Source organism: Ranitomeya variabilis, chromosome 1, assembly GCF_051348905.1.
Source record: "Ranitomeya variabilis isolate aRanVar5 chromosome 1, aRanVar5.hap1, whole genome shotgun sequence".
In the NCBI taxonomy this organism is placed as follows: Eukaryota; Metazoa; Chordata; class Amphibia; order Anura; family Dendrobatidae; genus Ranitomeya; species Ranitomeya variabilis.
Window position 1 is genome coordinate 43,163,878 of NC_135232.1, and position 26,354 is coordinate 43,190,231.

General features: G+C 43.7%; 1 protein-coding gene across 10 annotated transcripts in view; it reads left to right on the top strand.

Moving 5' to 3' along the window:
• The window catches only part of NEDD4L (NEDD4 like E3 ubiquitin protein ligase), a 291,147-nt gene that overhangs the window by 96,622 nt on the left and 168,171 nt on the right, over positions 1 to 26,354 (top strand). For 9 of the 10 annotated variants that reach the window (XM_077282677.1, XM_077282730.1, XM_077282720.1 and 6 more), the window contains exon 2: positions 14,310 to 14,383. In XM_077282677.1, coding sequence (XP_077138792.1) covers positions 14,310 to 14,383 — 74 coding nt within the window. Of the gene's footprint in view, positions 1 to 14,309; positions 14,384 to 26,354 lie in introns of those variants that run through there. The other variant, XM_077282754.1, reaches the window with a different exon arrangement.

The window sequence follows — 26,354 nt, forward strand, 5'->3', positions numbered from 1 at the left end:
GAGGTGTTATCCATGATTGTTATTCTGCCTGTGCTGATCAGAAGCCTGATAAAAACTCATCTGTATTTTGTGTGGTTTGTGGTGATGGGGTCCGACATTATTGATCCTCTTTACTCGTAAGTAATGGGCAACTAACTATATACCGGTAAATAAAAAAATTCTTTGTAAAATCCAGTTCCTCCAGTGGTGGCGGTGTAGGTAAATTTCTCACTTACTGTAGTGTTCTCTCACTGATTACACGGTTTACAGCAGTGAGAAACTTGTGAACAACTTACTGATAAATCTTTATTTTGGTCCGTTGCGTATATATTAAAATAATAAACACCCTTAATGCTTTTGATAAATTAAGCAAAAAAAATACAACACATTTCTCATCAACAGTTTTTTTATTTTTTAAATCAACATCTAGGTTTTTTAGAAGCAGAGTTGGAATCGGAAGCGAAGGTATGGCTGCAATATGCCAATGAGGATGTGCAACGCTGCACCAAAAACTTGGCGATGCCAAGGTGAACGGAATCCTTTAAATTTCCTTATGAATTAAAGTGAACTTGTTGTCACCAGGTTTGTCCCATAGGAGAAGGACAGTACATGTCAGCCCTCATGTACAGCATTCTAATAACTGTATATCTGCCCCCAATCCAACCTGCAAGACCATAAAAAGAGCTTTTATATGTGGTGGTCCGGTCCGAGGGGCGTTGCTGGTCTTGGTCCGGTGCCTCCCAACTTGTTGTGAGGCCGTCCTACTTGTTGTGAGGCCGTCCTACTTGTTGTGAGGCCGTCCTACTTGTTGTGATGCCGTCCTACTTGTTGTGATGCCGTCCTACTTGTTGTGATGCCGTCCTACTTGTTGTGATGCCGTCCTACTTGTTGTGATGCCGTCCTACTTGTTGTGATGCCGTCCTACTTCTTGTTTCGTGTGGATGACGCATCCTACATCATCCACACAGTGTCCCCGACATTGCTTTCCTTCGCAGGCGCAATGTTTGAGAGAGAACACAAATGTGTAGCATCTGCATTGCAGCAAGGTGTGACTGGGAAGAAGCCATCGTCGGTGATTTTGCCTTCCGTTGTGATGATTGACTTGTTGCCATGTTGCTGATACTAATTTAATTAGTGAACGATCCGGTGACACAACCGTGATCCGGAGCTGCACTACTAATGGTTGGGTCACAGTGATGAGGCTGCGTCAGTATTCCCTGTTCCACTCGAGGAGTAAGACAGACCTGGTAATGAATGAGTCAGGAGCGACCGCACGATTCCTCCTCTACAGACGTATTCCAGGCTGAATCCTTCTCATCATGGAGCCAGGTCACAAGATATGCCAAGGAAATTAAACCCGACTTGCAGCTCGGCTGCGGATCTGTCCGTTATCAGGATTTCCAGTAAATAATCTATTAATGCTGCAATTAGAAGACGGAAGAGATTTAAATAAGACTCGATTTCCTGCCTCGCTGTACAACGAGCTGGAGGAGGCCTGCAGTAGTGTGCAGCAGTTTATTTTTAAGGTTTAAAATACATAAAAAAATATGTAAATAAAGTTGTTAAAAAGTCTGTTGTTCAGATTTATTTGAATAAAACTACCTCCAGTTCTTTTATTTATTTATTTATTTTTAAATGTTACAGAATTTTTTTTGTATTTTGGGTTTAATTGTATTTTTGTTAATGTTAAGCAAATCTGACTTTTTTTTTTTTAACAGCATTGATCTGATCTTTTTAAAGGAGTTTTGGGCTTTCAGAAAACCCATGTTCCCTAGTTGCAGTCCTAGGCTTTACTCACCCTCCCTGGGTCCAGCTCGGAGTCTCCGCCTCTGCTTTCAGTGTTGATTATTGTATGGGTCCTGTAACCACGCCCCATCACTTTGACTGACAGCCGATTAAGCAGTGCATAGAGCCAGCTGTCAATCAGTGGTGGGATGGACTGACAGCCGCCAGACTGTAGCTGTTCCTGACACACCTGCGTAACTGAAAGCCGGCGGCTCCTTGGATTTCTCTCTGGTGCTGCACTCAGTACTGCAACTGGGCAACTTCACAATGCTTTTAACCTGCAGATCAACCCTATCCATGAAGGTTGTGTCATCAGGCCTGGCAGGTTCCCTTTAAGTCACAAAGTGACCTCATGACTTCTATGGAAAGTGTAGCTGACATGCTTTGTTATATGGAGACATTGGAAGAGCTGAGCTTTCTTGGCTCCTCCCATGAGGGGTTGTCTGTCGGTGATGGCTAACTTGTCCTGGTCAGGGAGGGATTAAAATTTTTATTTTTTTTTTTAATGTCCTACATTTTTTAATTGCATCACATAAAGAATGAGGTTAACATGGCTAGTTCTTATAGCACCACCCCTGTCCACAGGGTCAGTGGCATTCACTTCAATGGTGCTGGGCTGCAATACTACTATCATCCTGTGGAGAAATGTGGTGCTGTTTTTGGACATAAGCAGGCATGTTTTTCAACACTAAGACTAAAATGTGTAGCAAAGTGGCCAGAAGGCCCTGTATGGAGCACTGTGTAAAATGGCTAAAGTCCTAATGAAAATTAATGCTAGGAATAGATTTTCAATGAAATGAACAATTGTCCATCCTCCAGACTTCTGCGCTGAAGCAGGGCGGACAGATGCATTATCGACATGAATTGTGTTAAGCCTCAGCATATGAATTCCTGTTACTGTCCTTGGAGAAAGGACACGAGTCGTTTCCCCTCTCCAGGACTGGAGAAGCTCCTAACAAGTTTCCAGGTTTTTTTTTTCTCCTGTTACATAATAAGCGGTGGGTCCTCGAGGGACGGTCCCTGTATGAAGGCACACATCTGCTTCCAAATTATGAAAACCCAGTGGTTTCTCATTGAGTCCCAGAGCCATCATTATATGTCTGGATCTGATTTCTTTAATAAAAAAATTATGTTCAAATAACCCCCCATTTGCCCCATTCAAAATAAAATAAAAAACCGCACATATTTGGTATCGCCGCTTTTAGAATTGCCCGATCTATCAAGCTATAAAACAATTAATCCGATCGGTAAACGGCGTAGCACAAAAAAATTCAAAATGCCAGAATCACGTTTTTTTTTGGTCACCACAACATTGCATTAAAATGCAATAACTTGCGATCAAAAGATCGTATCTGCACCAAAATGTTATCATTAAAAATGTCAGCTCCACATGCAAAAAATAAGCCCTCAGCCAACCCCAGTTCACGAAAAATGGAGACGCTTAGGCCTCTTTCACACTTCCGTCTTTCAGCTCCTGTCACAATCAGTCGATTTTTCAGAATGCAGGATCCTGCATTTTCCCATAGACTTGTATTAGCGATGGATTGTGACAGATGGCCATTTGTTTTATCCGTCTTTCACTGGATCCTGCATAAAAAAACGGTCCGTCGGGCAGAGAAAACGTTGAGAGGAACATTTTTTCTGCACGTCGGAAAATCGGTCAGCGATGCATACTGCGCTGCCCGTCACTGGCTACAATGGAAGCCTAGGGGCGCAGGATGTGTAGCGACGGGTCCCACCTTTTCAAAGAGAGCATGGGTGGAAGAATTTCCCATCTGGGAAATTCTCTCTCGCACACTCTTTCTCTTTTTACTATTGATGCTGCCTATGCAGCATCAATAGTAACAAGATATGTTAAAAAAAAATAAAAAATCGCAATATTCTTACCTTCCGGCGTTCCTGTGCAGCGTCACCGATGCTCCCGGCAGCTAGCGTTCCTAGAAATACATTGCAAAATCTTACGTCGGTAGGTGAGGATATCGCGATTTATTTTTTTATTTAACCTGGGTTGTGCTGTGTATGCGTTTTTCGCAGTGGAAAACCGCTGCGAAGACGCATACACAACAGGTGCACATAGGCTCGACTTGTCCATCAGAAAGAAGGGCCCAGTGCACACATTTTCCACAATCTGCACAGGATCCGTCATTTCAACGTCTTGACGGATCCTGTGCAGATTTGGATGACGGAAGTGTGAAAGAAGCCTTACCGGTCTCTGAATCTTTTTTTTTTTTTTTTTTTTTTTTAAACAAACTTAGGATTTTTTTTTCACCTTTTTTAAATTAAAAAACAAAAAAAACAACCTAGACATGCTTGTTATCTTCGAACTCGTAATGACCTGGAGAATCATAATGGCCGGTCAGTTTTAGCATTTGGTGAACATGGTAAAAAATAATCCAAAACAGTTGTGGAATTGCACTTTTCTCTCTTTAGCTTCTCTCTCTCTCTCTCGCTCCCTTCACTCTCTCTCGTTCCCTTTTTCACTCGCTCCCTTCTTCACTCTCTCTAGCTCCCTTCTTCACTCTCTCTAGCTCCCTTCTTTACTCTTTAGCTCCCTTCTTTACTCTTTAGCTCCCTTCTTAACTCTCTCTAGCTCCCTTCTTAACTCTCTCTAGCTCCCTTCTTCACTCTCTCTAGCTCCCTTCTTCACTCTCTCTAGCTCCCTTCTTCACTCTCTCTAGCTCCCTTCTTCACTCTCTCTAGCTCCCTTCTTCACTCTCTCTAGCTCCCTTCTTCACTCTCTCTAGCTCCCTTCTTCACTCTCTCTAGCTCCCTTCTTCACTCTCTCTAGCTCCCTTCTTCACTCTGTAGCTCCTTTGTTCACTCTCTCTAGCTCCCTTCTAAACTCTCTCTAGCTCCCTTCTAAACTCTTTCTCTCCCCCTCCCTCTGTCTCTTTCTCTCTCTCTCTCTTTCTCTGTCTCTCTCACTTTTGTGACAGATTTGCTGCTGCCAGTGGAGTCTAGCACTAGTTTAATCCTCTTTCCCCAATAATGCATAACCAGGTAAGCTGAGCGTGCATGTGTAGGTGGTGAATTGGAAGTAGTAGTATTGGTGAGCAGGTGTTTACTGACTATCTATGATTAGTGATGAGCGAATATACTCGTCTTTCGAGATTTCCCGAGCACGCTCGGGGGTAATCAGAGTATTTTTTAGTGCTCGGAGATTTCGTTTTTCTTGCCGCAGCTGAATGATTTACATCTGTTGGCCAGCAAAAGTAGATGTAGGGGTTCCTTAGCAACCAGGCAACCCCCACATGTACTTATGCTGGCTAACAGATGTAAATCATTCAGCTGCGGCCATGAAAACTAAATCTCCGAGCACTAAAAAATACTCGGAGGACACCAGAGCGTGCTCCGGAAATCTCAAGTAACGAGTATATTCGCTCATCACTATCTATGATGTATTTGTATCACCACGATAATTATCTGTCACTTTATCAAAAACATACACTCGGCTATTTTTGGTGGAAAAAAATCTTGCCTATCTAGTCTCCAGTCTTTTCATTTTTTTCTTGTTTTACTACTACCCGTCTCTCTTCTCATTCTCCCTAGCTCTGTTCCCCCTCTCTGTTCATTATCCCTCTTTCCCCCTCGTCTATCATTACTCCTCTCTCATGTGTTGCCATCGACGTAATCTTGCCTATCTAGTCTCCAGCAGCCTAACAGAACAACCATTATTACACCACCTTTTAAATATAATATCATGGATTTTTTGAGATTTAGAGCCTCGATTCCTAAAGACTGACATTTTGCACTCCTGTTTTAATGAATTTCTTGCGTCTTAATTCAGAATTCACGTCATCAAGAGTAGAGCACCACTTAATGAGCTTCGTGCATCTTTCATTATCCATGTGCCAGAGACAGAACTGTACTCAAGTTACGACAGTGATACATTATAATTAGTGATGAGCTAGTGTGCTCGTTACTCGAGTTATCCGAGCGTTTCTACCTATCTATGTAATGTGTGTGTGTGTGTATATAAAATTGTTTATTTCTTTCCTTAAATTTATTTTATTTATATATTTAATGTGACAGTCACTGTGAACCAATCTAATAATTAAATATATGTTCTATATATGTATGTATGTATGTATGTGTATATATATATATATATATATATATATATATATATATATATATATATAATAATGTATTCTACTATATAACTGTCTAAGGGTCACTTCCGTCTGTCTGTCCTTCTGTCTGTCACGGATATTCATTGGTCGTGGCCTCTGTCTGTCACGGAAATCCAACTCGCTGATTGGTCGCGGCAAAACAGTCACGACCAATCAACGACGGGCACGGTCCGGCGCCAAAATGGCAGTCAGTGCCTGCTCCATAATCCCCTCCAGTCAGCGCTCACACAGGGTTAATGGCAGCGGTAACGGACCGCGTTATGCCGCGGTGTAACGCACTCCATTAATGCTGCTATTAACCCTGTGTGTCCCCAACTTTTCACTATTGATGCTGCCTATGCAGCATCAATAGTAAATTGATCTAATGTTAAAAATAACGCTCCGGTGACCGCTCCATTTTACATGCACACACTTTATTATATATGCGGCATAAACCATGGTGCAGTGAATATAAACACGGCACTTTGGGCACAAACAAATATATATAAAGAAAGTTTGTAAAACTTAAACTACTTAAGTCATTCTCTTTAATTCATGTATTATCACCCAAACCTCCGAGGTTTCTGTCTAGGTTATACCATTTGGGCAATAAAAAAAACAACCTGTATAATGGCAATAAAAGTAATTACAGCTATTAATAATTTATAGCATGCACTCAGAAGTCTTTTCTCCGCTTTTTCAGATAACCGCGGAAACTTTTCAAACACTTCCCTGACTTTGTTTGTACAAAACAACTTTTTTTATTTTTATTTTTTTGTCGGTTGTTTTAATAAGTGACCGTAATGATTTTAACAGTCCATTAGCTGCTTAGCAACAGAAATATGGCTGCTTGCCATGGAGGATTATGAGGCAGCAATAATCTGAGGCTGGATCTGGCGGTGATGATATCATGAGTTCTTACAGAAAAAAAAATAAAATAAAGCTGCTGGGGGAGCAAAGCTGCCTCCGCTAGCGGCATTGGAGGGCGTGCAGTTCAGATCAGCAGCTAAACCGAGCCACCAGCCCAACCTGTCAATCTCCAGGAGCGCGCTGCTCCCTGGCAAGGAGGAAATCAAGAGTTAGAGGAGCAGTGCATACCTGGAAAATATATATGGAGCAAACACCTTTTTTTTTTTTTTTTTTTTTAGTGCTGTGTTCAGAATTGTTTTTTAGTCTTTAGATGACACTGGTTGGGCTTGAGTCCCTCGAGTTGGCTTTTTTTTTCACAAATTTGAGTATCTCAACAGTAACTGGATGTCACATTTGTTGAAGTTCAAACTGAGTTGCCCAAGCCCAGGATTCTCCATAACCAGACCAAAAAAAGTGAGATATGAACCGCCCCTGCGGAGCCACGTTTCAGAATCCCATAGCCTGACCAATAAGAGGTTCTTGGTAGAGTTGACGAAATCTGGTTCCTCTTCCACCGTGGACTTACCCATCCTTTTCATCGTGTTCATAGTGGAGCTCCAGACAAAGGGAACAAAAAAAAAGGTCTTGGTAATATCCCGCCAATGGTGACATGGCGTAGCCAGGTTTGTTCTATGGATGGCCTGACCCATCCTCCCCATCATGCATGGTACCACGACCACAGTGAGGACCTCTGTTAGGGTTCTGGATGTACTGTAGTTGAGCAATTAGGAGTTGGACGAGACACTCGTAGAAGCAGTCGTATTCCAGTGATGGTACTTCTGGCTTTTCCATGCTGATTTCGTTGTTCCAGAAAATGTCATGTAAAGTTCTTCCTTTGTGTGAGGTGGACATAACCATGCCTGCATGCACAGTCGTTAGGTCTCTGGACTGGCCCCAGTAATTACGTTAGCCAACATTCAGAAACTTGAGATAAATGATAGTATCCCTCAACCTTAATTAAGTGCCTCCTTGGTGGTGACACCTCCGAGAACTGTGCCTCTACTGCATCCACCTCGACACTTTGTGAACCGTCTTCTTTTTTTTTTTTTGTAGTTAAGTTCCTTGTTCTTCATCCTACGTTTGTGTTTTGCCGGGGGTCACACTACATGCACCCCTGGTTCCAGGGGCGGACACAGACAGCTTAGGGCCCCTGTGCAAGAAATGTATCTGGGCCCCCCTCCTTTCATCGCGACCAAGCTACAGATATACATATTTTTTTTACAGTCTCCTCTCATATATATTGCAACCCTTATTACACAGTGCTCTCTCTTTATGTATAACACCGTCCCGTATCATATAGTTCCCTCTTGTTATGTACAGCACCGTCCCTTACATATCAGATTCTCATTATTTTTGTTATTTATACCTCCCTGTTCTTTATAACATATCATCCACTCCTGTTAGATATAAACTGAAATGATGGCTGATGGAGCCTGGGAAAGCTTCTTTTGTGATGGATGCGGCTGATTGACTGGTCTGCTGGTCAGATGTTGCTCCCTCAGCAGTCATTTTACATTTTACAGGAGAGGACACCATGCAATAAAGAGAAGACGCTGTGAATAACAAAAATAATGAGAATACTCAATGTAAGGGACGGTGCTGTAGATGGCAAGAGACGATACTGGGTAATAATGGACGGCACTCCACATAACAGGACGCTGTTAGTGATGAGCGAATCTACTCGTTACTCGAGATTTCTCCAGCATGCTTGTGGGTCCTCCGAGTATTTTTTAGTGCTCGGAGATTTACTTTTTCTTGCCGCAGCTGAATGATTTACATCTGTTAGCCAGCATAAGTACATGTGGGGATTCCCTAGCAACCAGGCAACCCCCACATGTACTTAGCCTGGCTAACAGATGTAAATCATTCAGCTGCGGCGAAGAAAACTAAATCTCCGAGCACTAAAAAATACTCGGGAGGACCCACGAGCGTGCTCGAGAAATCTCGAGTAACGAGTATATTCGCTCATCACTAGACGCTATATAATAAAGGACGGCACCATACATAAATAGGATGTTACGTAATACGGGACGGGAGGGTACCGATACCGCAGATGCGATTTCAGGATACGGTCACCGCCGAAGCAGTCACAGGAAGCGAGCACTAATAGCAGTAAACAGGGTATGGGATATGGGATACTATATCAAACTAGGGATGGGGGACCTGGCAACATACAGTTGCATACACACCAACTACCTAACATACTGTAACTATAGGGATTGCTCAGGCACCTCCCTACTGAGGAGGGTGCTTTTTATACAAGATGTCTCCACGCTTTTGGCTGGGAGACACGTTGCAAGTGAACACACATTTAACTAAATGCCTCCCAGCTGAGCATTTACCATGTGTACGTGCTGCCCCTTTTAGAACAGGGGAGTGCGCACAGATGCACCCTAGGCACCCCATCGGGACACAGTGCAGCGTGCATAGTGGAGGTAGAAGGCAGGAGCATGCTGGAGACAGTGCCATGGGCCGGTGAGTAAGCTGGTGTCCCTGCATAGAGGGAGGAGGGGACACCATGTCAGGCATAGCGCTACATGCCCCTTTCTGAATTTGTCTTGTTCTTCTGCAACACATGGAAAAAAACTCGATTCTACTCACCTTTCTCCGCTCCCATGCCACACGGCGTCCTCTTCTGCAACCGGCGCAAGAGCCGCCAGCTGACTTGTCGTCACTGCCATATGCCCCCCAGTCATGGACACGCCGAGGTCATATGCTGGATTCAAATTGGTCAGCGGCGTGTACTGCAGCGGAACTGGCGGATCACCGGTGCTGCAATATATTTCAGCTGAATGTGCGTCCAAGGATGCAGATCGAGCTGAAATATTCGCTGGTGTCAGTGGCCACACTCCACTTCTGGGCCCAATGCGGCTGCGACTTGTCTGGCCCCGGGAATGCCCTGCTAAAGGGAACCTGTCACCAGGTTTGGCAGATATAAGATACAGCCACCACCTTTCAGGGCTCATCTACAGCATTCTATAATGCTGTATATAAGCCTCCGATCCGACCTGTAAGCGAAGAAAAATAAGTTTTATTATACTCACCCGGGGCGGTCCGGTCCAAAGAGTGTCACAGCTCCGGGTCCGGTGCCTCCCATCTTCTTATGATCGCCGCCGTGCTGCTTGCATCATGGCTCCCCGGCATTGCGCTCCTGCGCAGTCGTACTTATCTGTGCATAGTACTGCAGTGCGCAGATGCCAGGAAAGGTCAGAGAGGCACAGCGCCTGTGCACTGCATGACTTTGCTCTGCCCTCAACAGGACAGATAAGTACGCCTGTGCAGGAGCGCGATTCCGGGGAGCCATGAAGCAACAGGAGGACAGCATCGCAAGAAGATGGGAGGCCCCGGACCCTGAGCTGCGACACCCATCGGACCGGACCGCCCCCCAGGGGAGTATAATAAAACTTATTTTTCTTATCTTTCAGGTTGGATCGGGGGGCTTATCTACATAATTACAGAATTCTGTAGATAAGCCCTGAAAGGTGGTGGCCGTATCTTATAGTGGCCAAAACTGCTGACATGTTCCCTTTAAGTGATATTTACCTTTACACTTACTACCTACTGTGTCTCAGATACTAATATTATATATATATATATATATATATATATATATATATATTTATATATATATTGTACATAAATGCATAGATAACCAAAGTACACATCGATACATGAAAACACTTTTGGCCATGACTGTGTGTATGTGTGTGCATTATATGTAGCATATACAGTATACTGTATATATATAATTATAGACACACAGATAACTACTGTACACTCAGGTTCTAATACACACACATACATATATATATATATATATAGTGTACTGTGATTATCTTTGTGTCCCACAGATACATATGAACACTGTGCATAGGTACATATACATACACTAGATGATGGCCCGATTCTAACGCATCGGGTATTCTAGAATATGCATGTAGTGCAACGTAGTATATAACACAGGCCACGTAGTATATTGCCCAGCGACGTAGTATATTGCCCAGCCACGTAGTATATTGCCCAGTCACGTAGTATATTGCCCAGTCACGTAGTATATTGCCCAGCCACGAAGTATATTGCCCAGCGACGTAGTATATTGCCCAGCCATGTAGTATATTGCCCAGCGATGTAGTATATTGCCCAGCCACATAGTATATTGCCCAGCGACGTAGTATATTGCCCAGTCACGTAGTATATTGCCCAGCGACGTAGTATATTGCCCAGCGACGTAGTATATTGCCCAGCCACGTAGTATATTGCCCAGCCACGTAGTATATTGCCCAGCCACGTAGTATATTGCCCAGCCACGTAGTATATTGCCCAGCCACGTAGTATATTGCCCAGCCACGTAGTATATTGCCAAGTCACGTAGTATATTGCCCAGTCACGTAGTATATTGCCCAGCGACGTAGTATATTGCCCAGCCACGTAGTATATTGCCCAGCCACGTAGTATATTGCCCAGCCACGTAGTATATTGCCCAGCCACGTAGTATATTGCCCAGCCACGTAGTATATTGCCCAGCCACGTAGTATATTGCCAAGTCACGTAGTATATTGCCAAGTCACGTAGTATATTGCCCAGCGACGTAGTATATTGCCCAGCCACGTAGTATATTGCCCAGCCACGTAGTATATTGCCCAGCCACGTAGTATATTGCCCAGCCACGTAGTATATTGCCCAGCCACGTAGTATATTGCCCAGCCACGTAGTATATTGCCCAGCCACGTAGTATATTGCCAAGTCACGTAGTATATTGCCAAGTCACGTAGTATATTGCCCAGCCACGTAGTATATTGCCCAGCCACGTAGTATATTGCCCAGTCACGTAGTATATTGCCCAGCCACGTAGTATATTGCCCAGCCACGTAGTATATTGCCCAGCCACGTAGTATATTGCCCAGCTACGTAGTATATTGCCCAGTCACGTATGTCACAGGTTAAAAAATAAAAAATAAACATACTCACCTTTGGATCCGAGGGCCCCTTGTAGTTCTAACATACTCACCATTCTCGTCGCTGCTCCTTAGCGTCCCATCTCTCCGCCTCCTGGTATCCAACGGCGCTGTGCCGATGGGCGCGAAATCTTCCGTTCCTAGCGAGACCGCTAGTCTTCTGGGTAATTTCGCAAAGCATCGCTGGGAAAGGAAGATGGCGGCAGGCGCGAGCGGACAACGGAGGGCGAGTATAGCAGGTTTTTTGGGTTTTTTTAACATTACTTTTTTTTACTATTGATGCCGCATAGGCAGCATCAATAGTAAAAGGTTGGGGACACACAGGGTTAATAGCGGCGGTAACAGAGTGCATTACCCGCAGCATATCGCGGTCCGTTACCGCCGGCATTAACCCTGTGTTAGCGGTGACCGGAGGGGAGTATGGAGCGGGCGCCGGGGACAGTAACTGCGGGAAGCATGGACCGGAGCGCCGGGGACAGTGACTGCGGGGAGCATGGACCGGAGCGCCGGGGACACTGCGGGGAGTATGGACCGGAGCGCCGGGGACACGGCGGGGAATATGGAGTGGAGCGCCGGGGACACTAACTGCGGGGAGCGGAGATAATGGAGCGGATCGCCGGGGACACTGCGGGGAGTAAGGAGCGGCCATTTTCTTCCAGACTGTGCCTGTAGCTGATTGGTCGTGGCAGCCATGACAGGCAGCTGGCGAGACCAATCAGCGAATGAATAAGGACAGACAGACGGAAGTGACCCTTAGACAATTATATATACATATATATAGATATTTATATATAGACTTTTACAAACAGGTGCACAGAAGTATGGTAATACACATAGGTGAGAGTAAGTCTGTACACATTTTGTTACTTACACGTGCCGTCCCTCTGGCAGGTGCATTCTTCCATCTCCAGCAGCTCCATCCTGGGGGTCTTCAGTCCTCCATCAGCACTTACTGGCCAGATCTCCAGCTCTCGCCAGTCCTCCTGCCTCTTCACTACCTCTGATAGCTGCAGAGTGTTCTCCCCGTAGTCAGTGGATCTGAGACTTCTTCCTCCTGAGAAGTTCTGTCAGGTGCCTGACCCATGTGAACATCGGCCATCACATCACCCTCCCCTCCCCCCATAGCCACTTACCAACCCTGTACTGAGGGGTCTTTACTGGGCTGCACTGGCCACTCGTCAGCATTCACACTGCAGCTCCTGCATCTGAATGGGCCAGTGCCGCAGTTTTCCAATAAGGCCCCCTCAGCACAGGAGGTGGAGGTAGCTACAGGGGGATTGATGTGATCTCTCATGTGAACATTGTGAACATTGATCAAGCAGTTCAGTTGTCAGAACTGCTCAGGAGGCAGCAGAGGTGTCAGATGTACTGACTGCTCAGAGGCTGTTCCCAGCAGCAGTCACAGGCAGTGAGGAGGAGGCAGGAGACAGGACTGGCTGAGATCAGCCATACTTACCAGGCCTGTTCCTGCCTGCCCTGCACGAACCAGGAAGAGAAGCTGGGGGCGTGTCCAGGGGTCCCGGGCTCCTTCATCATATCAAAGAGCCAGCGGCAGCATCAACTCAGAGGAGAGGAAGAGGCCCCTCTCTGACAGCAAAAGACTCCGCACGGCCCCTTCCCTCCTCTTAGTGTAGATGCAGCCGCTGGCTCTATGAGAGAGTAAGATATTTGAGCAGCTGATCGGGCCCCCTGTCCTCCTGGGCCCCTGTGCAGCTGCACAGGCTGAACATGCGGTGTGTCCGCCCATGCCTGGTTCCCTTTGTCCCCATGCTCCTCATACTAGCAGTAGAAGTTTGTCTAATTTTTTTTATCTTTTTTTTTTTTTTTTTTTTATGGTCAATCACAATTATAGAGCGATGACGCCATCACTGGGGCACAGGTTCCAGCTCTATGAAATATTTTACGATTCTTCTTGACAATCATAACAGAAGTGTAAATCGGCGCATGTGACATGTTTAAATAAATACAGCTTCATCAGAGTTCTGTAACGTTTTATTATACTTTTTTTCTCTGATTGCTGTTAGTAAACTGGAAATGTAAAAATTAAAACAGATTGAGCGCCCCATTTTTCTCCCTACAATCACTGCACGTCAAAAGAATCTTTATTGGCGGTTGTTCCAAATAGTTTATGGAGACAATGTGGCTGACAACTGTTTCGCCTGTAAGTTGCGCTTCCTTTGAGCCTTCCTCAACCTCCTACCTGCAGACGTCCCTGGGGCCTCTGACTGAGGCACTGGATTCACAGCTACACTGCTCAGTACTGTTGTATAATGTCCTCTATGTTGCTGCTGCTGCTTCTGAATGTGTTCTATAGAGACAGAACAGCAGGAATCCCTCATGGCTGTGTGTTCGGGAGGCATAGCAGCTAGTTTCCACTCACTAGCTCAGAGACTCAAAACTATAGAGAACACCTGCAGAGGGGAAAACTGGTGAAAAACACAGGATAAGTCATATAATTGCCAGAAATAATATTATTTCTCATGTATGCACTTATGAACTGTCACTTGAAATGACTGGCTCTTTCAGTGTGAATAACGCCATCTGTTTTCTTTTTTTTTTTTTTCCTTAGGAGGAATCTCGTATCCTCAGAGTTAAGATTGTATCTGGCATTGACTTGGCAAAGAAGGACATCTTCGGAGCTAGGTAATGGGGAAAGAAAATAAACCTATGTCTTATAATTATATGTGTGTTTTACTCGATAGTCCGAACTGATGGACAGAAAATCAGCTGGTCGTAGACCACATCTGTTTTTATATGGGGGGGAAAAACGAAAATGCAATCATACCATGGTCAACCACACTCACTACTACCACCACTAATCACCTCCACCAAAACCCATGGGACCCCCATCAGGGCTAGCCATGTTTCAACTGCGTGGCTTCAGTAGGAATGTCTGGGGGGTTTTTTTGGGGTATTTTTTTTATTCTTTTTTGCCGTTTTGGGTTTACAGCTCCTATGCGGACCCATGTGTTTAGATAGTAGAGTGAATTAAAACCTTCTGTTAAAGCTCATGCAGACGGTCCGGTCTGAGATGGCAATGCACAGACTAGCCGCGACTCTCCCGACCCAGGCGTCACAGCCTCCTAGAAATATATGAACCTTTCATGTTCTGGCCGGGAGACCCGCAACCAGTCTGTACGTTGCGATCCAATTAGCATGAGCCCTAAATTGTCATGCAGTCATATGGCAGTCTCTTACTGGATGTCTGCTTAGAAGAGAGAGGGAAACTGCAGCATCAGACTACATAGGGTTTGTAGTCTGTTACCATGGACACACATAACTGCATAGAAGCTGTAGTCCCAAAACGGTAGGAGTTTCTTTTAGGAAAGTTTGTATTTTGAAGTTGCATAAGTGGTTTATCTCTGAATACCATCTTGGATTAATCTTGATTAGTTGTCCTTTTTTATTTTTTCTCCCGCTGCTCTTAAGGTGCAGAGCTGATAATAACGCTATATCCCAATGCTTTATTTTTGTTCTTTTGCATTTTTGTATCAGTCAGGCCGGATATTTTTCAATCCAAGCCAAAAAAAAACAGAAATTGCCTTGAGGATGCTGTGATTTTAATGGAGCCGTCCACTGTACTGTGCCCCTATGTCTCAGAATAGGTGGTCCTAAGTCTCTCCTGGTGCCGCCACCTTCCTGCAGGCTCTGAGTGGGCCGGTGGAAGAGCATGGCCCCCATTATAGGGAATGGCGATTGCAGATTTCTTCCTTTTGGGGATTTTCTTTGCTTTTGATGTGGGCTGTGACTGTCACGTCCCGCTGCTAATGATGGGGCAGTGGCCTCACAACGAGCTCTGTCGTAGATCTGTGTGCAGCTCATTTACTCGCGCCAGCAGTAAAGTAATCCTCATGAATAGTTAATAAATCCTCCATAACCCGCGCTGCGCTCATCACCCACCGCCCCGAAATGTAAATATTCACATACGCCATTACTGCAGCCAGACCAGCGTCTGTTGTGGATTATGCGGCCGAGGATTACTGATGGCGGCATTATTAATGACTACTACGCGGGTGCAATTTATCATTATCTTCTCATAGCCGTGATATTAGTATTATTATGGATGCATTACTTAAACTGATTGGGCAGAATTAGAAACACACGGCTGCTTTCTTTCAGAAACAGCGCCACATGTGTCGCCTGGTTATGTGTGGCGTTGCAGCTCGGCTCCGTTGAATTGATTGGGGGTTGAGGTGCAGTACCACCCGCAACCTGCAGATAGAGGTGGCGCTGTTTCTGGAGGGAAACTACAATGGTTTTTGCATACTCTTTTCTATACAAACCCTTTTAATTGTTCTATTTAAACTATTTGCAGTTACCACTTTTTTTTTTTTTTTTTGTTTATCACTTTAATGGTTGATGATCATTAGTACATTATTATTAGGATTATCATCAGGAATATTATAATCATTATTACTCTTAGTAATATATCTTTTATAATTTTATATCACTAAGAGTAATAGTAATCATAATAGTAATATTAATAATAGTAATAATAATAATAGCAAAAATCGTAATCGTAATAATTGCAATAATAGTACTAATCGTAATAATAATTATAAAAGGAATATTAGTAATAGTTATAATAGTAATAATAATACTTTTAGGTGATGGTGATATATTTAATAATTTTATATCACTATAGCCTAAAAGTATTATTATTACTGTTATAACTTATTATTATTATTTATTTATATACTAATATTCATTTTATTATTATTATGATAATTACTATTATTGCAATTTGTATTGTTACTATTACAATTATTGCTATTACTATGACCATTATTATTACTATAGTACTATTATCATTACTATTATCATTACTATTATTTTTATTATTACTATTACTATTACGATTATGATTATTATTACTATTATTATTACTATTACTACTATCATTTCTATTATGTATTTTAGCATGTGAGAAAAAGAAAATCCATTATTGCATCACTATATTTTAATTAGAATTAATAATTAGTGTTTTGTGTTTTTTCTTTTATATATTTTTTTTATTAAAGGGACTGTCAGCAGGTTTTTGCTATTTAATCTGGGAGTATCATAATCTAGGATAAGAGAACGAAGTTGTACGTTGTAGTTTGCATACAATCATTGTTTTATCAGCAGGAGATTATCACTGTAGGACTAGATCTCAAGTGCAGACCAGTCCAGCTAATCTGTAACCCTGCTCCCCATCACTGATTGGCTGCTTTCTGGTGGTGAGCTGCCAATCAGTGGTGTGGGCGGGGTTATACACAGCTCAGCATTCTCAGCACTGTTACATTTACAACAGCAAAAACAAGTAATCTATCAAACTGCACCAATCCGCCCAGTACGTGACACTGGAGTCCGGGCTTTCTTGCCCTATATTATGCTGCTCTCCGATTATGTAGCAAAACCCTGAGAGCTGAAGATTAAAAACAAAATGAGCAAAAACCCTGTTATAAGTAGATGAATAGTAATAGTACATGGAAATAACATAAGGCGCCCAGTTTAACAGTATTTTAATTAAAAATAAAGGGGGAATCGTTCCGACCCAGACAAGATGGGATGGTACCTCACTAGGTGTTTAGTTGTCTGGCAACATTTGGGGTTCGGCGGGGGATGGGAACATTGCCGGTCGGTCTAACAGATTATAATTTTACTCTAGAAATTGGCAGAACGTTTAGCACAATTTTTATGCCTACACGTAGAATGTGTAGATGGCCATTTCTGGTCCACGGACGGCTGAAGATGCTCCAATTTGAGTATGCCGCATCGTACGGCTGCATTATCAGGGCAACAAAAAACAAATTTGTCACTGTGTCAAGAGGTCGATAATAGAGATAAGTGAATCCTTTGAAATTGATATTCACCAAGTTGCTAAATTTTTCCACAGAATTTTATTTCCTTGTATCAAAAGTACTGCAAAACCTTAAATCGCCCTGAAAAAATGTGTATGATGTTGTTCTCTTCTCCTGTCACACACTATCTGTACAGTTTCTTCAGTTTTTATGGCTTTTTCTCCCTAATATCCTGGCTAAACTGTGAGCTCTGACGTAGTCTCATTATCCAGGTTCACCCTAAAATGTCTACTGCATTCCCTATCCTCAACTTTTATACAGGCTTTGATAGTATCCCTGATTGGCTGTGCTGTAACATGAGATGTGGAAGCCTCAAAGCATCATGGGTATGGTCAGCCAAGGTCATGTGACCCTTCCATGACCGATGAAGTCTTTTACAACGTGCAAATTTGTTCAGAATCGCCCGGGTTCAGCAGATTTCTAATAATTTGATTTACGTTGAATCGATTCCCTCATTTCTAGCTAATAATGTCAACATGCAGCAACCAAATAACCGCTCCGCACAGGCAGTACAGCAATCTAATATATAAAGCTGAATGTGTGTGTGTCTGTGTGTGTGTGTGTGTGTGTGTGTATGTGTGTGTGTGTGTGTGTGTGTGTGTGTGTGTGTGTATGTCCGGGATTGGCATCTGAACCGTCGCAGCTACAGCCACAAAATGTTGCACAGTCACACGTCTGGACCCCGAGAGCGTCATAGGCTATGTTGTGAGGTGAAATTTTAACCCCGCGCTTTCCAATTCACCAAACAATTTTGCCCCTATCTACATAATGGGGAAAAAGTGAAAGGAAAAGTGTTGGAGGCAAATTAACAGCTGCCAGATGTGAACAAGGGGGACTTAAAGAATGAGAGCGATGGCGCCAAAGAGTATATACTGTGCAGTTGCTAAGGTGGGGCCCCGACATGGGATAATCACCACACCACCACGGGGATATGAACACACACACAAAATGCGCCACACACTACCACGTGCTCGAACACATATACCACCCTCAGCGCACATTTCACCACACATACACCAACCTCGCCACATAAAAGTCGAAACACAAAAGTCGCCGCTCAAAACTCGCCACGCGCAAAACTCTCCCCATGCAAAACTCGCCACACGTGCAAAACTCACCTCATGGAAAACTCGCCACACGCAAAACTTGCACACGCAGAAAAATTGCCACATGCAGAAAAATTGCCACATGCACAAAAGTTGCAACACATGCAAAAGTTGCCTCACACAAAACTTGCACATACTCAAAAGGCACCACACATAAAACTCGCCACGCGCAAAACTCGCCATGCGCAAAACTTGCTGCACACAACTTGCTACACTAACCTGTCACATGCAACTCGACACACAAAAAGTTGCTACACGCATGTTGCCACACAAAACTCATCTTACAAAAGTCGCTACCTGCATGTCGCCACACGCAACTCAACACACACAACTCGCCCTAAAACACACACAAGTCTGGTATTATCCTTCAAAAATAAAAATCTGATTAATAAGCAGACAAACTACAAGAGCAACAACTGTACCATATAGGAATCCGGCAGCTGTCAGTCACATGACCAGTCTATTATGTGTATGTGTGAGCTAATATATACTGCCAGGGAGGAGGGCTTCCTGTTGGCTGGGGATTTATCAGGCTGCCAATTTAGCTTACAAATACAGAGGTAAAAATATTGACCAAATAACATGTGAACGAGGTCTAATACAGGAGGAGATGACATACAGATATATACTATATACAGGAGGAGATGACACACAGGTATATACTATTTACAGGGGAGATGACACACAGGTATATACTATATGCAGGAGGAGATGACACACAGATATATACTATATACAGGAGAGATGACACACAGGTATATACTATATAGAGGAGGAGATGACATACAGGTACATACTACATACAGCAGGAGATGACATACAGGTATATACTATATACAGAAGGAGATGACACACAGGTATATACTATATACAGGAGCAGATTACCTACAGGTATATAGTATATACAGGAGGAGATGACATACAGGTATATGCTATGTATAGGAGGAGATTACATACAGGTATATACTATATACAGGAGGAGATGACACACAGATATATACTATATATAGGTGAGATGACACACAGGTATGTACTATATACAGGAGGAGATTACATACATGTATATACTATTTACAGGGGAGATGACACACGGGTATATACTATATAGAGGAGGAGATGACATACAGGTACATACTACATACAGGAGGAGATGACATACAGGTATATACTATTTACAGGGGAGATGACACACAGGTATATACTATATACAGGAGGAGATGACACAGGTATATACTATATACAGGAGAGATGACACACAGGTATATACTATATAGAGGAGGAGATGACATACAGGTACATACTACATACAGGAGGAGATGACATACAGGTATATACTATATACAGGAGGAGATGACACACAGGTATATACTATATACAGTGGCAGATTACCTACAGGTATATAGTATATACAGGAGGAGATGACATACAGGTATATGCTATGTATAGGAGGAGATGACATACAGGTATATACTATATACAGGAGATTACATACAGGTATATCTAATATATAAAGCTGAATGTGTGTATGTATGTATGTGTGTATGTCCGGGATTGGCATCTGCACCGTCGCAGCTACAGCCACAAATTTTTGCACAGTCACACGTCTGGACCCCGAGAGCGTCATAGGCTATGTTGCGAGGTGAAATTTTAACCCCGCGCGTTCCAATTCACCAAACAATTTTGCCCCTATCTACATAATGGGGAAAAAGTGAAGGGAAAAGTGTTGGAGGCAAATTAACAGCTGCCAGATGTGAACAATGGGGACTTAAAGAATGAGAGCGATGGCGCCAAAGAGTATATACTGTACAGTTGCTAAGGTGGGGCCCCGACATGGGATACTCACCACACACGGAGATATGAACACAAACACAAAATGCGCCACACACTACCACGTGCTTGAACACATATACCACCCTCAGCACACATTTCACCCCACATACACCAACCTCACCACATAAAAGTCGAAACACAAAAGTCACCACTCAAAACTCGCCACGCGCAAAACTCGCTACATGCAAAACTCGCCATATGCAAAACTAGGCTCACGCAAAACTCGCCACACGTGCAAAACTCACCTCATGGAAAACTCACCTCATGCAAAACTTGCACACACAGAAAAATTGCCACATGTACAAAAGTTGCACCACATGCAAAAGTTGCCTCACACAAAACTTGCACATACTCAAAACGCACCACACATAAAACTCGCCACGCGCAAAACTCGCCATGCGCAAAACTTGCTGCACACAACTTGCTACACTAACCTGTTACATGCAACTCGACACACAAAATGTTGCTACACGCATGTCGCCACACGCAACTCAACATACACAACTTGACACATGAAACTCGCCCTAAAACACACACAAGTCTGGTATTGTCCTTCAAAAATAAAAATCTGATTAATAAGCAGACAAACTACAAGAGCAACAAATGTACCATATAGGAATCCGGCAGCTGTCAGTCACATGACCTGTCTATTATGTGTATGTGTGAGCTAATATATACTGCCAGGGGGTGGGCTTACTGTTGGCTGGGGATTTATCAGGCTCCCAATAGCAACCAATCACAGCTCAGCTTCTATTTTGCTACAGTTAATTAATCTGAGCTCTGATTGGTTAATATAGGCAACAAAGACATTCTCAGTATAACAAAACCAATATATGTTGTGAAATTCTTCTATTAGCTTAGTTTTTGCCTTTTAATAATTACATTTCTATCTATTTGTTTTGTGGTTTTTGTGTGCAGAATAAATTTTTGTTAACACATTCTATTTTGCTAACAGCAGTCATTAACCCGGGCGAAGCCGGGTAGTACAGTTAGTCTAGATATAAAGCCGAAAAAATGTCTACTTAATACTACTATACCATCAGTGTTAACATTTGTTGCGATCACACGGGTTCAGGTGTGACCGCACAGGTTGTAAATCCTTAAGGGTAGTACAGAACTAAGGTAGTGTTGACCTGTCCTTAGGTAACAGGATTTTGGCTGGTCCCTTTTAAACAGGTAGCAGAATTATGAATGCTGGTCTGGGCTATAATAGTCGCAGTACAAGATTACAAGATAAGTTATTCGTATAGTGTCTTAAAATTTAGGTTTATTATTTCCAACAAGGAATCTGTTAATTGGAATGGATTAGATTAGATTCTAGAATAGAATGTCAGGGTCAGGGGTCATCTGGGGAGAGTTCTGCGATGCTTTTAAGTGATTGTTAAATTTGAGGGACATGAATTGTATTGTTTTGTTTTTTTTTTTTTGGGGGGGGGGATAACTAATTATAAGCAATATGACTGACACTATACCTTGTATAGGATTTGTCGCCCAATTTCTATCCTCACTGGCTTTGTAAAATATGACATCAACCATTTTTAGTGATGTCGTCATTGCTTAGTTATTTGTATCAGAATCTGCAAGCGATCCCCTTGGCTGAATCAAGTGCTCGGGCATAAATAATCTGAAGATGTTTTATGATTTTGTTCACACTTTGCTGCTGATCTATTTTTTTTTTTTTAAGGGGAAATTATGGTAAAATGTCAGAAAAACGATGCATTTTCGCTGTGATCAAAAAATAAAAAAGCAACTTGTGGATGCAAGGTAATAAAGTAATGCACGTCATCCAACAATGAGTCGATTGGTTCTCCTGTTGGAGCGCTACCTGAAGGGCAAATAGATCATTGCACAATTCCGATTTACACCAATGGACCTTCAATGTCGACTCGACCAGTTTAAGGAGTACCCTTCTAATGTAGGGTCACCCCATGATATAAAGTCTTCACCCAGTGGATCCGTGGAGGGGATGCGACAAACAAAACACCGATGATTGCTCATTTATTGTGGGGGGTATGAAGACTGTGAGTGTTGGGGGGGGGGGGGGAAGACTGTGTGAGTGTTGTCTGGGGGAAGACTGCGTGTTGTCTGGGGGGAAGACTGTGTGCTGTCTGGGGGGGGAAGACTGCGTGCTGTCTGGGGGGAAGACTGCGTGCTGTCTGGGGGGGAAGACTGGGTGTTGTCTGGGGGGGAAGACTGGGTGTTGTCTGGGGGGGAAGACTGGGTGTTGTCTTGGGGGGGGAAGACTGGGTGTTGTCTGGGGGGGAAGACTGGGTGTTGTCTGGGGGGGAAGACTGGGTGTTGTCTGGGGGGGAAGACTGGGTGTTGTCTGGGGGGGAAGACTTTTATGATCATTTCATGACCCATGTTGATCAGTGGTGCTCTGACAGCTGGGACCCTGCGCTTGCCAACAGAATAGTACATTTTTATCCTTAGGCTACTTTCACACTAGCGTCGTTTTGCCTATGCAAAGTTGTCTGCAGGATGCGTTTTTTCCCCATAGACTTACATTAGCGACTCATGGCCACACGTCGCATCCGTCGTGTGACGGATGCGTCGTGTTTTGGCGGACCGTCGGCACAAAAAAAGTTCCATGTAACTTTTTTTGTGTCGAGTCCGCCATTTTCGACCACGCATGCGCAGCCGAAACTCCACCCCCTCCTCCTCGGAACTCACAATGGGCAGCGGATGCGTTGTAAAACTGCATCCGCTGCCCACGTTGTGCTACTTTAACACACTGTCCGTCGGGCCGACAGTTTGCGACGGCCCGTACCGACGGACTAGTGTGAAAGTAGCCTTAGTGGAACACATTTATCTCTCTTTGACGTGAGCAAGCCTGACCGTTCCTGCATCCATTCCCTATGGAGCAGGTGAGCTTTGTGCTCAGTTCTGTCCATCAGCCCCATAGAAAATTAAAGTAGCGGCTCTGCTACATCCATGGATACTAATAAATACCTAAACTAGAGGACCCTGGGAACGGTTCTGTAGATGTCCCAATGTTCTCGTAACTTACAGGAATTGTTATACCGGGACATTGTGTTATCGTTGAGTTAACCCAGCCAGACTTGTCGAAATGTCACCCCCGTTCCCCGGCAGAGACCCTGCGGGGAGACAGCCGACTCAATCAAGGGAAATTTGTATCACACAGTCGGGGTCTAGAAAGGAATAAACACAAACAAGCTATTGCAGCTGCCGTTTACGGCGAGACAAAAGAGATAGATCCGGAAAGTTGTGGAGGGTTTATAACTGCTGACGTCTAGCAGAGCTGAGATTGTTGCCATGATTTTAATGTTGCCTTTATTTTGCGAAAGTTGCAAAACTGGTTTAAGAAAATGAAAAAGCATTTTACATTTTGCCCCAAATTCTTGTACCGCGTGCATTATTTTCATTGACTTCCTGCAGAAAACTTCAGCGAAAACCAAGAGACAAAACAAATAAAATGAAAATGAACTTAAAAGAAAATGTAAATCTCTTCTCCGCACTTCACCGTAGTACAGAGAGATTCTCTTGTAGGAACAAGATGGGTCATCTCTATATGATCGGTGGGGGTGCGACTCCCCTGCTGATCAGTAACTCCTGGTGCTGTCTGGATGTACCTTTCGCTGTCAACTGCATAGTGCCCACAGTCACGTACTGCACATCCGCCCTCTATTGATTTTACATAGGGGTCGGATGTGCAGTACCCAACTGTGGCCGCTATACAGTCTACGGATCTCTGCAAACTGATCACATCCAGCGAACACCAGGAACAGCTAATTGTTGGGGGGTGACCGGTGTTGCACTTCCACCCATCCTAAGAATAGGCCATCAATATTAAAGTTCTGGACAGCAAAAGATAAAAAAAATGTATGTTCCTAGGAGAGATTATCTCCGTACTACGGTGAAGTGCGGTAGCATCATATGACAAACACTTGGTGGGATATCACTTTATGATCAGCGGAAGTCCAGTTTTTGTAGGATCCTTTGAGTTTGGGCATGACAGGTTCACAGGGCTGATTTTTTTCCATTTTGCCTCTTAGTGTTAGTCCCTGGTCTGTATCGCTGCTCTGCAGGAAAAAGGGGGCACAGCACTGGTTTAGCAGTGTTTTCTCCTTCTATCTCCGGAGCAGTGAGGGTCCCTGACATCAGGCCGCCACCGACCATAAAGTGATTGCATTTCCTAGCGATGCGGCAGTGCACGTAGCCTTCCAGTAACTCCAGCAGCGAGTTAGTATCTGGCCGAGGCTCCTCTGTATCCCTCTGCCAAGACTTCATAATTAAACTCCATAAATCGCCTTTATCTTCCCCCATAAACTAAAACGAGTAGAAACCACGTCATATGATGGAAGACAATAGCCGCCCCCTCCATTCGCCTTTTTCCCCATGATGCCTTTTTCTTATGCCGCAGTTAATGCGTTCTCGCGGTCATGGATCAGGCGAAATGTCGCATTTGATGTGTGACTCACATTATTCCTATTTACCCAGAAACTAGTAGAACCGGTGTGATCGAGCAGGTCGGGAATAAAAAGCAAATATTTTATGCAGTAATCTAACTGCTTAGATTTGGGGTTATAAGAGGGTGATTGGCAGCGGTTGGGACCAGAGGGATGGGGGAAGGGTACGAGGGCTGCACTGCTGGGCTGTGTCCTGCCATGTATGCATCCTCTAGAGTTTACTCTCCCCGCACCGCATGATCCGTCTCACCAAGGTATGTGTGTGACTGTGGAGTTACATAGGACTGACCGTAACACCTTCTGTAGGGTGCTGGTTAACTTCCTATACTGTGATGTTACGTAGGACTGCTGATAAGAAATGCTGTGTGTAATCGTTAATGTTGCATAGTGCTGCCAACGACACCTCTTGTATTGTGTGGCGTTACCTAGGACTGCTGGTATCCCATGTTGTATAACCACCTGTTGTAATTCAGTAGTCTGCCAGTAACACCGTCTGTATGATCTGTGTTACATAGGACTGCCAGTAACTCCAGCTGTATAATGTTCCTGTATGTTTTGTTACCGTATCTGTGTAATAAACTCGGCTGTTGTTGCGACTATGTAATAAGCTCTGCTATACATGTGAGTGGTTTATTCACTGCTGGTGTTTATATGGTTATGTCCAGCAGGTCTTTGCTATGTAATCTGAGAGCAGCACGATTTGAGTGGTGTCCCTTATTAGATTGTGTCCTAGTTTTAATACAATCAGCGTTTTATCAGCAGGAGATTATCACTGCAGGACTAGGTGTCTCATGACTCCTGATCCAACCCCACCCCCACCGCTGATTGGCCGCTTTCTGTGTACACTGTATAGTGAAAGAAAGCCACTAATCAGTGGTGTAGGCAGAGGGTTATTCACAGCTCAGTATTCTGAGCTCTGCTACATTTACAGTAGAGTAAACTAATTGTATAATTTTATACAACTGCTGCACATAGTAAACATAGGAATCAGGGTCTCTGTCCTTACATCATGTTGCTCTCAGGATGGCGAAAACCTGCTGACAGATTACCTGAAATGCTGCTTTTGTGCCTCCTGTGAGGTCTAGATCTGTCTGTAGTAATGGCCATGAATAGGTGTTAGACTGTGTATTTTACATCAGATCTGCATTCTCTATTTCCCAGTATTCTGAGCTGAAATCTTGTAGTGTTTCCTGCTTGTTCAGTGTCTGCTCAGACCTTTTTATTCTGGGACACTGTAATTTCTTACCATGCATTGTAATTTTGGTGTGATCCTGCCTCATCCCCATACATAGTTATTGTTATGGCAAGCAAATGCCCATCCATCATGAGAGTCCCGTTTTTTGCTGTTGGGTGCGTGCAGAGTAGTCCTGTATTTTGTCTTTTGGGTGCATGAAGACTAGTCCCG